Below are 18383 nucleotides of genomic sequence, written 5' to 3' on the forward strand. Positions count from 1 at the left end.
ATTTTTAATTCACGTTTGGTCACACGCCTTCGTGTCCACACTTTGCCTAACCCTAAATGTCTCGTATGTTCTCCTTTATTTGCGTGACAATATATACGGCGAATGTAATCGACTACCTTAAAAAATGGTACATTGGTAATGGCATTCATTGACAAGAAAAAACACCCTACTGTACAATGATATTAATAAAAAAACAGATGCTGGAGCATTAATCGTTATGTATTTTCATCGTAAGTTATAAGTCCTGATGTTATTTACGAAGATCTGCAGAAGGAATCACAGGTAGTGGGTTATTATTAAGCAATGTATCGTTATTAATAAGTGCAGAAGAAAGCGAACAGGTTTACACAACACACTCCATCTGTTCAGAAGTTTCACACGCAAGTCTAAAATTCAACATATGGTAAGAAAAAACTTTACTAATAGTTAAGTTATCAATAAACAACATTTCAATGATGAAGTCTTTCTTTGGCTGCGATGTCACTATTACAAATCAAAATAACCTCCCTATGAATTCCGAAATTTAATAAACGCAAAAATCTACAACGACGTCAGACTGCCGTAACTTGTTAGACAACTGTCAACCTGAAGCATGAATTACGGCTACGTTCGCTAATACTAAACACTCCGTCTATAGAACAGCAGTGAATAATTATAACTTCAAATCAGTACATACATATTCTTATTTTCTTCGACAATGCTTTTGCATTTCGTCTTTCATGAAGTGAAAATACCATTGCTTTGTGATGTCACACAGTCTGGCAAGTCCTTTTTCGTTGACGTATGGAGACAAGAACCGAGATGTTAGTGTGCTTGATGATTGGAAAAAACTTATTTCGTGTACAGTCGTAAAACCTGCACATCTGAAATGCTGTTTTCGATAAAGTGTCAAGTGATGTGAAATGGCTGGCAACTTTATGTTTCAGGACCTGTGACAAAGTACAACACATAAACGTTTCCGGATTATCATCCATTGGGCACTGTCCTGCAGGTGCATACACACAAGGTCCACTGAATAGAGACAAAGTTCTTTACCCACGATTCACTGTTTAGTTCGAAAAGTATGAATAAAGGTAGAAACAGAGAAGATAATTGGCGAGAATGTGAGAAATTAACAATATGTGTGATAATGATAACTGTAGGGAAGTTATGATATATAGATCAAATAAAGCTATTCCAAAGTGGTGATGTTAATGCACTTTTGAGTACGTGCTTGCCTAGTATTCTCTTTGAGCTATCCACTGAAGGGTCTGTAGTCACTTCGGCCTACAAATAAGTTCAAATAGAGGTAACTCCAAATGAGAAAAAGTGGATGCGTACCTAACTGTTTGCTCTTTGATTTTCAATCTCTCGAGGACCGCCCGAGGAGTGTGGTGGTGACGTTCTAGTAATATGCTCGCATTGGTAACAACTCTGTGTTGTTGTCTACGCATAAAGTGGAGGGTTACTTCTGCCTTGTCTACACCCCCAGTTTGATAGTTAACTCTTTACTAATGTCTACGTAGTCACTAGACCAAGATCACTCATAACACTCACGATATGTCGTTTCTACAGATTAAATTTTAACGCATTTTTTACTGCATATTCCTCCACTATTGTTATATTCTCCTAAAGCTGAAGTGAGTCCTTTTGGCTTTTCATGGGTCTCAAGATCTTTGTATCGTCTGCACAAGTTAGTGTCCCAAGATAACTTGCTTCTTGTGAAACTTTTGATGTCACGGCCCACTAGGTAACTTCGTAACCAGGATAGAAGTACGTTGGTGGATCCCATCCTTGCAACGTTCACTGCGGGAATGGCAGACGTTATTAATTTAAAGGCTTTTGCGAAGTTGGTAATGACACATGAACCCATATCACATGGCTCCAGCAGATTGTCCAGGTATCCGATGCTATGAGTGGAATGGATGCACGTGACCTGCCTTCCTTGAACCTGTGTTGGGCATTGGTATCACGATTTGTATGGACTTACGAACGCCCTATGAATATAAATCTGTCATTCAACTCCGTATGTCGTCTAGGCCAACTCCGTATGTGTGACGACAGTAGTGCGAAGCTAAATACGGGTTGTGTTGGACAGCTTTATTTCAACCACTCGTTTATCCAAACAGACATTCAGAACAAAAAGCATGAAAACGATGCGAAGTGTAGAAGGCGAGTAAGCCAACTGGTTGTGAAAAAGGGTACTATTTTCACTGATTATTTCCCTGATTTGTTCATTGACCAGTTTTTCCATTAACTTCTACAACTTTGGGAAAAAACGACTGGTCTGTAACCACATTTTCTATCTCCCTCCCTGAAGATTAGAGAAGGAACGGCCTACTGTAAATTTCTTGGAGCTGATGAAGATTTAGTGAGTGGTTGAACCGGCTATACACTTGTGTGCTAATGGCTTCCCCTTACTGTTTCGGGATCAAAGGTCGGATGTCGCAACATCCTGGTGACTTTTCTAGGCTCAGGGGTATATTCCCTTGATCAAGTACTTTGTACCGTTTACATTGAAGTAACACAAGCACGTTCTGTTATACAGTTTAATTGTGGTTTAACGGTTTTGAAGCGTCTGTTCATGTATATATCCATTAAACCTGTTTTGTATACCTTGCATGACCACGTGTTTACATATGTTTTTACCGAGAGCCATGTTTCAGTTAGGATTATAATCTTCAGCTATTCTGGTTAACCCTTCGGCCCCCTCATGTTGATAGTGAGGCAATTGATGGGGTTTCATTACTTGAACCTGGTATGCATCAGCATTTGTCTTCAAAGCTTTAAGTCCACTGTCCAGTAAAGTGAATGAGCAGCTCCGGAGAACTGGCTGTTGAAGGATTTTAGGTTGTAACCAATGTACTACAAGCGAAATGAATGCCTCTACGTTCTGTACGGTGTGTTGTTGATCAAGGCCAACCTATTTGGTGTGTTTTTGCTATTGTTCTACAAACTATGCCGACTCTCACGGCATCTGATGTGACTTCAGAGATTATTTTTTGAGTTTGCCCAGGCCTGAAGGTCTTCAATTAAGTCATCTCGGTTTATGAAGTTCACAGCCATTTGTCGCAAAGACCCAATGATCCTAAAGTGTAATCGGCAGGGTAACATAGACAGTTTATCGTAGTGATGTGAAGGTTTATGCTACGTGATACCCAGCACTGTTCTACATAGTGTTTGTGGGCTTCATATCGACTAACACCCACTAGCTCAGACACTCCGTGTACCACCATGCTTGTTGGTTCTTGGGTGTTTGTTTATCTTCTAGCGACATCCCTTAAGGCCCACAGTTTGTCGCTGTGTAACTCGGATTTGAAGGTATCAGACGACTGATGGTCTCTGGGATATCATTAAGATTTCTCCTGCAACGCGTGGCAAATCTAAAGTTATGTTTAGTGGTGAGGGATTTGTTTTTTGCTGCGTTTTGGCTCTAATACAGACAGTATTGCTTTAGTGTGGGTACTGGTAGCAACACTATTGTTGTCCATAACCATCGATAGACTGAAATCAGAAGGTGAAACTTTTAAAGAGGAAGTATGCATGATGACAATTTCTAAAGAGTAAATTAATATAAATAAGTGGATATATACTAACCAAGTTCAGGATCTGAATATCACTTGAAATCGTAGCGTGATCTATGACCGTTTTTAAATTATCTATCGGTAAGTGCCATGTTTGCGAGTAAATGGATGTGTATATATTATAGTTGAAGCAACTAGGGAGAGATTAGTCGATCGCTCCAGTTAAATCCAGAGCACAGTTATTCAACCTTGGTAAGACTGTTGTTGTCACATTTGTTATTTTCGCTGTCTAACAGCAAGGTGAAGACGCAGTTCGTATCCTCGGAAGCGCTTAAATATTCCAATGTCTCACTCAAAAATTGGACATTTCCAGATATTAGTGAGAATTTCAAGAAGTCACATCAGACTGAAAATGCAAGCACACTGACGGTTGACGCAATTTCAACATTTAATAACGAAAATAATCGCGATGAACTAATGCGAACTACTCGATACATTTAGGCTTCCTTCTTAGTGTTCAAGGGGAGTTAAAGGGTTCAGCTATGAACCGATAAGAATAGTCTCCTATGAACTAGACTTAGTAAGCCTACTTGCTCTCTTTAGGCTGGTGTGGCAAGAGTATAATTAGTGAACTTGTTCTGGTGAGGTTTTGTTGATGAACCCAGAGAATATCAAGTTACATAGGAGATGTTCAGTTGGCTATAATGAAACAGAAGTTTGAATAAGTGTAGGGAGTATTGTAAAAATAACAGGCTGTCGAGATTTTATAAAAAATAAAGTTTCTAATTAACTCACTAATTAATCAGAAGTGCGGTGCTAGAAATCTGACTAACACGATGTATCTTATGGCAGGATAGGAGGAGTTATTAAAAGTGGTGCTAAATAATAATGTGTAAAATGCGAGATTGCAGTAGATCGTAATGAGTGCAATGGCTATTTTTTATTCCTACTTGCATCTAGTCAACCGACATTTAATATGAAGGACGGTAAATCAAGAATATATTATTGTGTTGCTAATGATTCCTTTGTAAATTATTCTGTCCCGATTAGGAATCTCAGATTCAACGGCTTCAGTTGTGTTGACTGAGCTCTATACCTCTAGATTGAACTATTTGTGAGCTATTATTGGGTATATGATAATAATAATTTATTCTCAAATAACAGTTTTTTACATGAAATGTTATGTTAAAACTGAGCTCTCAAAGCTTTGTCACTAGTGACCACTGTCCATCCATCTTCCAAGATAACGGGAACTGCGAAACTTGTATTCCGTTCGAATTTTACTCGGGACTTGTTGAGAGGAAGAGAAATACACGGTTCGACGGTGAACGTATGTCTAGGTAGCATACGTGCCAGTGGTTGGTAAGCTGACTCATGGGTTGAATGTACTACTTTTGGTGGTCGATGTAAAAATGGGCCGATTCCATGTCCCCATTCGCCTACCATAAACGGGCACTGAAATGCATCGGCACATTTCGTGACTGCTTCCGCAATAGGTGTATAAGGAGCACTTGGACCGCAAACACTGATACCGGCATCATGACACTTTTGAGCGACAGTGCACAAGTAGACAGCAGCTTTTATCTGTGCACCAGCTTCCAGATCACAATAATCAGAGTGACTATCCACACCAGCTACAAAGGTGTGACAAATATCACCATGGGCATAACCATTATAAACTGATATATCCACAGACATAATATCACCTAATTTTAGTATTTGGGATTCTTTTGGGATTCCATGACAAACAACTTTATTTACCGACGTGCAGACCGAACTTAGGAAACATTTATATCCTAACGGCGATGGGTATACCGACTTACTCAGACACCGATTAAATACGAAATCGTCAATATCTTGAGTAGACAAGCCCGGTCTGATAAACTTTTCAAGATCATTAAATATCTGATGGATTAATGAACCTGCTCGTTTATATTCATTGATATTACGTTCACTCTGCACAGCTACTGTAGATAGCGTCAGGTCGACCTTTTTAGTGATGTATGGGGGCAGTGGGATTTTGGATGGAATGTCACGGCCATAAATATGGAGGAAACGACCGTTGATTTTCAGTAGAGCACGAGAGAGAACCATTAGGGGTTTAATTACACACTAAAAACACATCAATACGACCACAGGTACTTTTAAATTCTTAAGTGTGATTAACATGTTAAAATACATCCAGTTGCCAAAAATGAGCATAGAAGGAAGGAAGAACTGTCCCGAATACCATAATCAAGCCATATCGACAACCCTGAACAAGTTATATCAATTCGACTACTTCTAATTATGATATATATATATATATATACTTGTTTTATGAGTTCTAGATAAGTCCAACCAGTAATAGAAAACGTGTAATCAGACCTGTGTACTTACACGATGGTGTAAAAGTTAACAAAGTTATCGTTTTCAGAAAAGTCTAAATTCGGAAAGGTTTTTTTATTTAGATGACATAAACTTAGAGATGCTGTAGTGGCATTGGACAATAGCCACACAATCCACAAAGCTGTGAACACGAGACTACCCAGAAAATAGATATTCAATATTTAACTCGGGGAAATACCTAACAATGGAGAAGGCGCGAACAATGAATTGGATGGATTGGAGTTGATCGGATGGCATGGCTCGACCATGCAGGCGTGGTCCATCTGAATGTTACCTTATATCTTCTATTCATATTAAATATATTGTTCCTTCTCTAGACTAACCTTGTTCCACATCATGTATTGGTAATTGATACGATACAGTGAGTTGGTGTAGTCGATGGTGTGACTTCCACGTAAGATCTTATAGATTAGGCAGTTATATCATGACAAATCTACAAATTTAGGATTAGGTCTATTATTAGCGCAGTACTAATATCATAGTAGACCATAATTCCACATTGGTGAGCCCAACTAAAGAAACGCAACCTATTATTGTTAATCCTTATTTCCACCTTAACCTTCTCAATCGGTTTTTTTTGTAAACCCAGTATTCTAATAGTCCTTTGATTAATGGTCACATATATTATCGTAATGTTATATCTATTAGTTCACATAACTTACTAGCTCAATCGATAATAAAAGTTGATCATCTATATCAACTAATTAGCTTTGATGGTTCGTTAACAAGCTTTAATAGCATTTACCTGCTTCAGCGACATAGACTTGTTTAAACATCAAGCTCTAGCAAATATGACTTGTAAATAGCGTAAATATACATTGACTAACAATGCAATCAAGGATTGAATAGTTATCTGGATCTAATTCTTAGTGTTCCTTCGCCTAACACCTCATCCTGTTTTAAACTATGCACTATCCTGTAATATCTTTTCTTCCGACCACTGCCTGCCTAATTTCATATTTTCGAGTCCCATTGCCAAACAACAAGGATGATGCCTCTCCAAAAAATACGGTGAGTTCCAGCTATAAGTTTTCTGCAATCATAAGTTCATTTTAGATGGTTCATTCAATGGCACACACAATTATCTGGATTCATTCAGTTGTTCTGATCAGAGCGAGTCCCAAAAACCTCAACAGCATCGAGCACCCTGGAAGTGATTGCCATACTGCATGTTTTATTCTGGATGCTTTTGGATCATTACTACTCCTCACGAATGGCTTTATATATGTCGTCCACTGAATAATCTAATTTTCAAAAATAACCCAGGCGAGTTCAACTATTTTACTTAATGATTTTTTTTTACTTAACATGTATATGTTTTCCGGTTCCTTTTGCTATATATTTGTTAGTGTCCCTAGGCTAAATGCAGTAACTTCTTATGGAATGTTTATAACGCGTCATATTCCTGCCTAAAGTTTCACAAGCAGTCTAAACTTTAAAATTATTTTCTGGTCACGTTCATTATTTTTAAATCGTCATATACGTCAACAACCTGCATGTTAACCTGGCCCATACATACGTTACACTATATCTTCATGTCTTCTAAATTTAGGAATCATCTGAATCGACTTTAACATTTATCAATAAACCCATCATAGTCGTTGTCGCTAATCGTATTTGGCTTTATGGATTGATTAATCATATTAGCAGCCTAAAATGCGAACATAGTTTAGATAATAAGGTTAAAAATTTAGGTACTATTAACTGCACTAGTAAAATAACTAAATCCCTAGGTGGCTGTTAGCTAAACAAACGTTTAAAATCAAAACTCCATAGCCTACTAGAATTAACACTAAACGAATCTTTCTGAATTAAAATTTATAATTAAATTAGGCGTCTCGGATTCTTTAACGTTATAAATTTCTGATAATTTCGAATCACCCAAAGCAACAATACCTATTTTTCCACTGACTAATCCTCATTCAGCACTATAACTAGTTAAACGCAATAGTTTCAGGATATCGTCATAAAGCATTGTCATGACTTGACAATCACGTAATATGATTGATAAAATTAATGAAACTATTAACAAAATCGGTCAGCAAATTGACTTATAATTATCACTAGTGTTGTTTTTCTTTTATCTTCATTCACTACAGATGATTACAGTATGTTTCTCTATCAGTTGTTCATTCAGTAAATATCTCAAAACCTTGTCAGTCTAATTGATGGTTTAGCGACACAATCATGCATGCAAATAATCAGTATAAGCAGTCGAGCAAATCTCTTGCAAACTGAAAACATCAATGTCGAATTTACCCCAACACTGACTAAGGTTCAAGCCATTATCATAGACATGAGTTGGGAGTGTACTCCCCTTGGTTACAACTTATGTACTCCCTGATAATCACATGAGCATCACTCACGGTTAATCATCTTGTAAAAACGTATTTGGCCGAGTACATCTTACAGCACCACATAACTTAGTAATGTGACACAGGCTTAACTGATTTCAGTAACTTGTAATCACTATATCTCAATTGAATCGTATTCCGCCTTATAATAAACTGCATACTTGCAACTAACTTGTATGCACCATCAGCCGGCAAATATAAGTATAAATAAATAGTCTGCCACAGATCAGAACATTGAGTCTGGAGCATGTCTCTTACGAATACACTCATGTTTAACGATTTGTTCCTAGCTATCTGTCCAAAATTCATATAATCATCACTCACGTATTTAAATTTTGTTTTGATGAACATTCATGTGTATTAGTAGTATTACTAAATTCTATCACGGTCAAGTAAAAATGAGGTTGAGAAAATCTCCCCGTAACTAAATAAACCGTATCAAACTAACTGGAACACTAGTTGGAATTCTTTTCCATGGTAATACTTTTGTTCTTCCAGTTAGCCTACTAATACAGATGCAATTGGAAATCACATATGGATAGGTTACCGGCATAATTGTAAATTGGTTTCATAATTTAAACCAAAACTAATACCAATATTAACATTTCTACAATATTCATTACTTTATTATTTCTAAACACAAAATACTTACTACCTATACGTTAAGTTATTAACCAACGGCTATTAACACGCATTGTTTTATTATTATTACTGTAATCCCATTTTTTATAGCTCAAATAATCTTCACCCAAATTGTCATTTTAAGTGTGTTAAGCATGAAGGCAGATTTTTTAAAAAATTATTACATGTATTTCCCGACCAGATGCTGCCGCCTTCTTTTTGATTTATCTTTCAGCTTATCATCACATACCGGAGGATTCTTATTATCCTTGGTAACCTCCGGCGCACGACGATCCCATCCAATTCGGTATCGAACCAACATCACGTTGATTCTGGTGGGAGAGTAGTGTAGTGGCATTGAACAATAACCGCACAATCCACAAAGCTGAACACGAGACTACCCAGAAAATAGATATTCAATATTTAACGCGGATAAATACCTAACAATGGAGAAGGCGCGAACAATGAGTTGAATGAATTGGAGTTGATCGGATGGCATGGCTCGACCATGCAGGCGTGGTCCATCTGAATGTTACCTTATATCTTCTATTCATATTAAATATATTGTTCCTTCTCTAGACTAACCTTGTTCCACATCATGTATTGGTAATTGATACGATACAGTGAGTTGGTGTAGTCGATGGTGTGACTTCCACGTAAGATCTTATAGATTAGGCAGTTATATCATGACAAATCTACAAATTTAGGATTAGGTCTATTATTAGCGCAGTACTAATATCATAGTAGACCATAATTCTACAATGCCACAGATATTCAGAGTCTGATAATGTTGTCATATGTGACACGTTTATAATCGAAGAACATCAGGTCAGTCAGAAGTCAACAAGTTAGAAGACACTTTTGGAGCGTTTGTGAGAAGCGTTTGATGTTAGCTAGATAGTATTTTAAGGGGTGTATAGCACGGTATACCCACTCGTTATCTGAAGCGGATGCGTGACTGAGCGTCTACAGCAAAACAGCTGAAATGAGAATCAGTGTTCATGACCTACAGAACTATTTGTTTTGAGGATTAAGTTTCCACTACATACTACCTTCAATGCTGAACTAGCATGTCCTTTTATTTACCGAACCATTATTTCTTTGGATATCGACTCCAGGTGGGTTGATTTAGTGGCCGACGGTTAGAATGTTTTCAAGGCTCTATTCATTTCCGAAATCTAATAGGCTGGAAGCTGTGAGTACCATCTAATAGATGCTTTGTCGAGTAGATTTTATTACCACTAAGCTTGTCTTGTAACTAATTTTCTATTACCATAATCAAATGTAACCAACCTGTTCATATTGTAAGAGACAAACCAAAAACATTAACCGATTATGAACCGTAATATTGAATAGTAATAATTTCATTGCGTTTCGGATACATTCTATATTTCTCAAATTTTAAACTTCTTTGCTCATACCTTTAACCGTACTTTCACTCAGTTCTTGGTTTGTAATCTTCTGCTCTGCAAACTTAATAATAATTCTGCTCTGTTTTTGTTATAATTATTTTAAGAAAGATATGTTTGGGTAGATTATTTGTATCTTACGAAAAAACTTTGTTACCTAAATTGAAATAGGGTTTAATTGTTACTTAGGGCTGTACGTGAGGAATGAATCAATAGACCATACTTCCATAACAGAGGAGAGCAAAATCTAGACGTTGAATATATCTCGCATATTATGACCGCTGTTTTCTTTTCCTCACTAAACTATAATCTGCACACTTAACATTAATAATAAGCTAATTAATTTCGTTGAAATAAATTATTTGGCACTTGAACGTTCTCCTCATCATTTTTCATAACTCAAGCAGAAAAACGTCATTCGGGTGACGTGTCAGCTATGGGTATTTATAAACCAAACTACCCACAGAGAGTCTTTCACAATGAAGTTTAACCAACAATAGGGTGAATTAGCAAGGTTGTCAGAAAAATCAAGAGGGGTGAAGTGGGAAGATCAGTCAGCATTGATGTCAGATACACAAACAAGTGTGAAGATGTCTGACGTTCTCTTCAGAAACATTTGTGGGAAACGCAAGTATCAGCAGACTGAAACGATGAATGCCTCACAAAAAAAGAGCAAAATTGATTTTAATACTTGTGAATACTACAGATGGATCACGCTACTGTCAGTACCGGGTTAAGATTTCAATAATGTTGCTGAACCGGATGAAAGACTCAGCTGATGCCCGATTTCCAAATCAATAGAATGGCTTTTGAAAGTGGGGTTAGGCAGGGTTGCCCAATCTCACCATTCCTCTTCAACTTTGCCATCGACAACATTCTGGAAACGGCTCTGATGGATGTAAATAATGGCAGTGTGGATCGGTTGCCTGGAGAAAGACTTCTCGACCTTGAGTATGCGGATGATATTGTCTTACTGTGCGATAATGCCAAAGCCATGCAATCCGCACTTAATCAGTTGGCAATCAATGTCCGTAGGTATGGTATGTGCTTCGCACCTTCAAAGTGCAAAGTACTTCTACAAGACTGGCAGGATTCTAATCCTGTACTCACCCTGGATGGTGAGCAGATAGAAGTAGTCGAGAAGTCCGTGTATCTAGGTAGCTGCACAAGTGCTGATGGTGGCGTGAGTGATGAGGCCAATGAACTCATAGTGAAAGCCAGAGTGGCTTATGCCACCTTTGGCGCCTTCGTGATGTCAGTCTGGCTGTAAAGGGTCGGATCTACAACGTGTCAATGAGAGCAGTTTTGCTCTATGCTAGTGAAACCTGGCCTCTCAGAGTTGAGGGTGTTACACGACTCTCTGTGTTTGATCATCGTTGTCTCCGAAGGATTGCTGACATCCAGTGGCAACACCATGTCAGTAATGCAGAGGTTCGGCATCATGTGTTTGGGGCAGCGACGATGATCCAATTGGTGTCACCATCCTGAAACATTGACTCCGGTGGCTTTGACATATTCTACGAGTGTCGTCCCAGAAAATCCCACGTCGTGTATTATTTACCGACCTTGGGACTGGTTGGAAAAAGAGGAAAGGTGGTCAGTGTATGACATGGTGTCGTGGTATGAAAGAAAGCTGCAAAGGACTGGCTTCTGTTGGTCCTCTACGACTCCTTGGCTGGGGTCCGAGAGATAGTGCAACACAGTGGCTAGAGACGTTATCAGATATGGCTCAGAATAGAATCCAGTGGCGATCCTGCTGGAACCTTCTTTTACTTCCTTCATAAAAAGTGGTTGAATCTTCCTGTTTCCCCCATTATTATTATTATTATTATTATTATTATTACACTACCTTACACAAATCTGTGATCGTTATTTTCTTTTTCTTATACACTTCTTATCTTCTTTAGTTCTCTTCCCATTCACATTGTTTTGTGTAGCGTATATATATTTAGTGCCCCTTGTATCAATATTTATGTGTTCAAATAAATAAATAGAGTATGCCTGCGCATTAGTCCTATCGATTGTCCGTCCTCTTAAGTGTCCAAATTCCACACACTACCTGTATTTCCACACACAAACAAGTCATTCTTAGGCATAGTGAGTCGGGTTTACTGTCTTGACAATTCACATCTGTTTCTCTTCATCTTATTGGTAAAATGAGTGTACATATTGGTGACACTCGTATTCAGATCTATATTTCTATGTTGCATTTACGTCGTTAACTGACGGAGATATACGAAGTTGAATATGGTGTCTGTTTCGTTAGTACCGTTCATTTGTTAAACTAAAGCAACCTAATGTGCCAATGAGTTCAGAATATCTTCACAACACTAAGAAGTCCTCACACTCTCTGTAACGATCGAAATTCAACTACTTGGTCACCATTCGTCAGATAATGATAAATATGGAGATAGAAGCTAAAGAGTGACTGCATTTAGCATTGCTGACGAATTCGGAAATGGCCAACTATCAAATAATGATCGACTGTATAAACAACCACACTATTTGCAGTCATTTGTGCATCATAAACACGACGCACATATTACTGTACGATCCAATCGAGATTCAATTAGTTGAGAAATTCATCGATCGAATCGTCAAGCCAACTTTTGATTTAACAATTTAATAAGATGGCTTAGCAGTGTTCTATTTGTTTAGTATGGGTGAATAGTATTATTTCTAAATCAGGTGGAATTAACAGAGTCGATTGAAGAATAATTATGAAAGCTCTTACTTAAAACAAACTAGATACTGTTCGTTTTCGATCCATTTCGTACTATCTCATTTTAACATTTCAAATGACTGGATTATGCTGATCTCTGATCAAGAATGTGTCTGAAAGTCTGTTTCGTCAGCTTCAAAACCTTGGAGAAAGACCGACTTACCTGGGTAAAGGTATAAAACAAATGGTGCTTAATTGTCACATCTAACTAAAATTCAAAATTTGAATAGACTCTGTCATTCGTACATCAGATCATTTCTTGTATTGGTTTTTACAGTGAAGAGTAATTTTGTAGAAAAGAACATCAGAAACAGAAAATAGGAACAAAGTTAAGTGGTGAAATGATCACACGCTGATATTTAGAACAAAATTACAAGCTAGTATATGAATCTGGCTAATTTGCAGAAACAATGATTAATAGAGGAATATTGTGATTTTGACGAAAATTCGAGTGTCGATCGAAAGAATAACTGCAATCAAATTAATCTCGTGAGATCTACACAGTCTGTCGTAAATGTGTGATATAGTCGGAAAGACACGTACATAGATAAGTATTGTTGGAGCCTTTGGTCAGAGCGTAATTACAGGGGATCAGCTGCATGATAACTCTCCCCAAAGTGACTGTCAATTAGTTCGCCCATGCTGACAGTAGGGACAGTAACCTTATTTAACAACTGAAACATTGATCGATGGACAACAGTAAAACCTTCAAGCACAATAGTCCACAAGCTACCCCTAACCGAACATCTGACTAGAAGATAAAGATAAAAAATACATTAGTTCTTTATTGTAATCCACTTAATCATGACTCAAAACCCATGAGATAATACACCTGAAATGTTTGATACTAGTTTAAAACTAGTAGTGAATTATAACGTGTACATAACTTAGTTGAAAGTGACACAAAGCATGACTAAAAGAGAAACAATTAATTAACGATAAATATGGAATCATAAATAACGTGACAACGGTTTACGGGTCTAAAAGAGCTTAGACATGGAAGGATGTAAAAATACGGAAGTTTTAGCGGCTATCAATCTATAGTGAACTTGTTAGTATTAGAATTAAGAACTGAAATTTGAATTGTTTCACCTGGGTCCTTGCAATGTAGTCAATTGCTGTAACCATCGCGCATATGAACACAGACTTATTGACCTGGCTGATTTAATGATCCTTTCAAATGCCCCAAAGGTTGTAAAATCTCTGGTATGAAACTGATTCCTACCTATAGACTATTTTTCTCCCTAACTTAGCGGTTTCAGTAAGATCTATTCGCGTACCACCAATCCGCTGACTGGGGCAGTTACGTAGAGTCCTATCCTTGATTACAACAAGAAAGTGGGTGTCGTCTGTCTCGAATTATCTTTTGATAGGATCAATCATATATGTGCTATCATATGCTTAAACTGATAGATGTTCCCGACCGTTGTTGCTACCTTGACGAGGTGGTCGGGCTTGCCTATCGTGATGAAGCAGTCGAGCTATACGGGCTAGAACAACCGTTCCTCAAGGTTCCACTATGTCAGGCAGGTCGGTTGAAGAGCGGTAAGGCTAAAAGCAACAAACTGAAGGCCCGAAGGCGAAGTCGACTGCCGGCTGTACAGAGGTGTGACAACAGTAAGGTGATTCCTCCAGACAACCAGCACGACAGCGACGCTTCCTTCCCACAAGGAGGGGCGGGGTTAGAAGCGGTCGACCCTAAAAATGCACACTTCGCCTTATCCCACGGATATCCGTCTCCGACGGTAAGGTCTTGTAGGGCCAGCGAAATGTCACTAAGCCCTAGCCAAACCATCCAGCAGTTGGGCCATTGAATATCGAACAAGGTCAAGGACAACCAACGCACATCAGTTAATCGTATGCCATGGACTGACCCATGCGGCAGTGGTCTCGCTCTCACTTGTATATATTGCTGTAATAGCGTCCTCTGTGTTGTACAGTCTTCAAAGCATCTATGGTACCTTGATACGTCAATGGGGTAGTCCACGTAAGGTGCTGACCACAAGGTGTGACTTCGATATAGATCATCTACGTTGATGATCTACAGTCTCAACAAATGCGGAGCTAAAACGAAAATTACTCACAGGAAGGTCGTGTGCGACCGGCCTTGAGCAGCTATCCCTTGGACGCTGCGGTCACTCTCTCAGGTCACTAAGACCACCACTAACCCAATTTCCTTTTCAGGTACCTCCAGAAGAAACCTTCTACGGTGTGGGCAACCGGGAAGTGATAACCGCCCTCATACCTCTAACAGCACTCAAGACCACTCTTTTCATAATCAACCTCCCCCTCAATTCCTACTATTCCTCCTACATTGGCCTTTAACTCCAAACTTCCTCTTTCGGCTTTCTCCTCAAGTGTCGCCATGTACAACGATTCTAGTGCGCGAAACGCTGCCCCAGGTCTACTGGAACCTCGCTCCAAACTACACATTGAAGCCTTCAACGTACGCATCCTCTTTAGCTGAAACCCTAGAATCTCATACCATTGATGTACGCTGTGTCTCCGAAACACACATACAGGATCCTAGTGTGATCACTCACTTAACCTCACCTCGGTGGAACGGAGAGCCGACGAGATACACCCTCCGTTTATCTGGCGACCCGATAGCTAGTTTTCGTGGACTGACGGGTGTAGACATAGCACTAGGCATGAGGGCAGAACAAGCACCATTAGAATGGATCCCCGTTAATAGTCGTGTATGTGTTGTTCAGTGGAATGGCTCCATAAGAATTCGGGAGGATAGAGACATACGTTGTTTCTGCCTACGCTGTCGCTGACTGCAGCTCGGATGAAGTGAAAGATGACTTTTACAGAAAGCTGTCCGAACTTCTTCAGAAAGCTAAACGCTCAGACATAGTACTCGTAGGAGGTGACTTTAATGTCCAAGTAGGTAGCTTAAACCAAACAGAAAGGCATTTAGGTAGATATTTTAGTATTCCGACACAGAGAACAGATAATGGTGATCGTCTGCTGCAACTGTGCTCAGACAATCGTTTATTTTTAGCAAACACAAATTTTAAGCATAAGGAGAGACATCGTCTAACATGGCGACCCCTGCACCAAACCAACGATGAACTCAAATAGATCATATTGCCATCAGTCATCGTTGGAGAGGGTCGGCACATGATTGTCGCTCATTCTGGAGTACCTGCTTGGACTACGACCACGCCCTAATACGGGCACGCATCTGCTTGCGCCTCACTGGATGCAGAAAAACCACATTAAGGAAGACCCATTAGAGTTGAACTCATTGACGAAAAGCCAAAAGTAGATTCCAGGAACAACTGAGGTCACGCTTAGGTAGTTCTGAAAACGAGGCTGACCCAGATGTTGCTTGGAAAGCTATACAAACAGCTGTGGAAACAGCAGTGACATCTATTAGTGATTTGGACCAAAAGGTCACGAAAAATCAATGGATTTCTACTAAGTCTTTAGCACTGATAGATTATCGTGAACTTATCCCATCTGGCTCCGAACACGATAAAGAGCGAAAACAAATCAGATATAGGTTAACCAAAAGTCTAAGGAACGACCGTGAGCAGTGGTGGGCAACGAAAGCAAAAGAGATGGAAAAGGCAGAGACTGTAGTTAACACCAGACAGCTTTTCAGACTAATAAAAGAAACTGGAATAAAGAAGTCAAGTGTGAGACGATGTAAGAAAAAGACGACACTCTTATCTACTGTCAGCCCAGATGTTTAGAACGATGGGCGGAACACTTTAAGGAGCAGTTCAGCTACTATACAACTACCCTCCATTCTCAAACAGTCTGAATGGAACATTAAAGTAGGTCCCCCGACTATAATTGGAGTTCAGAAAGCCATAGCTAATCTGAAACGAGGAAGAGCAACTGGTCCAGATAGATCGACTCCAGAGGTGTTTAAGGGTGGTGGTCCAATTTTAGCGACTAGGCTGACTAATATTTTAGCTAAAATCTGGGAACTGGATGGAACCCCATCTGGCTAGTTGCAATCACTGATTGTCCCACTATATAAGAAGGGGTCAAAGTCATCCTGTAATAACCATAGAGGGATTAGTTTGATTAATATAGCATCTAAAATACTAGTCTCAATAATTATCGGATGCCTAATAAAGACTCGTGAACTGCAAACATGAGGAAATCAGGCTGGCTTCAGACCTGGTCGTGGCTGTATCGACCACTTATTCACCATTCGTCATATTTTGGAATGCAAGTATGTTTGTCGGCGTCCGACGATGGTGGTCTTTCTTGACTTAAAAGCAGCATTTGACTTTATAGATCGAAAAGTTCTGTGGCAGTGTCTGTTATTGAAAGGTGTACCTCAGAAGTACATAAACCTTGTGAAGGCTCTTTGCTCGAACACTACTAGTCGAGTCAGAGCTTATGGCGAAATGTCATCTGCTTTTGCAACCTCAAGTGGTGTCCGTCAAGGCTGTCCACTTTCTCCATTTTTGTTCAACTTCATCATAGACCTTTTGATGGAAATAACATTCTCGTCGACTGAATTCTCGGGTATTGATCTCCTTCCAAGAGGTCCACTTATCGACTTAGAATACGCAGATGATATAGTCATGTTTAGTGAAGACGCTGATAAAATGCAGAATCTTTTGGTAGCACTGAGCAACAATGCCAGAATGTTTGGAATGCGCTTCTCTCCCTCTAAATACAAGTTGTTGATTCAGGACTGGTCTACGTCAACACCTGAACTAAGGATAGGGAGTGAAGTAGTTGAACACATTGACAACTTCACTTATATTGGAAGTCTGATCAGCCGTAATATGTTGGTGTCTGACGAAATCTCAGCACGGATTCGAAAAGCTCCTTTGGCTTTTGCCAACTTACGTCACCTATGGTGAAGGCGAGATATCCGTCCATCAACTAAGGGACGAGTATATTGCGCGACAGTTCGTTCTGTTTTACTTTAAGGGTGCGAAACATGGTCATTAATGGTTGAAGATACTCGTAAGCTACAAGTATTTGACCACACACGCCTTAGGAATATTGCTGGGATCACCGGGTAAGTAATAATGAGGTTAGACGCTGGGTGTTAGGGAATGATGGTAAATCAGTTGATGAGGTTGTTAATCTTCATCGACTGAGATGGTTGGGCCACGTGTTACGTATGCCCGAACACCGATTACCACGACGTGCAATGCTAACCGGCGTTCGGGATGGTTGGAAGAAAGTTAGGGGCGGCCAAACCAAAACGTGGCATCAGTGCTTGGAGTCACTAACTTCTGGTCTGAGCCATGTTGGTAGATGCAAACCACTTGGTTGGGGTCCGCGTGACTATCGTAACCATTTGAACCAATGGTTAGAGACTCTGGGTGACATGGATCAGAACCGATCACAACGGCGTAGGTGTATACACTCTCTGTCTTCCCTTAAATTAAGAGATTAAAGT

General features: G+C 39.3%; 1 protein-coding gene across 1 annotated transcript; it reads right to left on the minus strand.

Moving 5' to 3' along the window:
* Nucleotides 1–4688: 4688 nt before the first annotated feature.
* WDR67_1 (TBC1 domain member 31) lies at nucleotides 4689–5597 on the minus strand (the record flags this gene model as incomplete). The annotated part of the gene is made up of 1 exon (XM_012940495.3): nucleotides 4689–5597. One exon carries the CDS (start codon nucleotides 5595–5597, stop codon nucleotides 4689–4691), a length of 909 nt encoding a protein of 302 aa, XP_012795949.1.
* Nucleotides 5598–18383: the final 12786 nt, after the last annotated feature.

This window comes from Schistosoma haematobium, chromosome ZW (genome assembly GCF_000699445.3).
Source record: "Schistosoma haematobium chromosome ZW, whole genome shotgun sequence".
Lineage (NCBI taxonomy): Eukaryota > Metazoa > Platyhelminthes > Trematoda > Strigeidida > Schistosomatidae > Schistosoma > Schistosoma haematobium.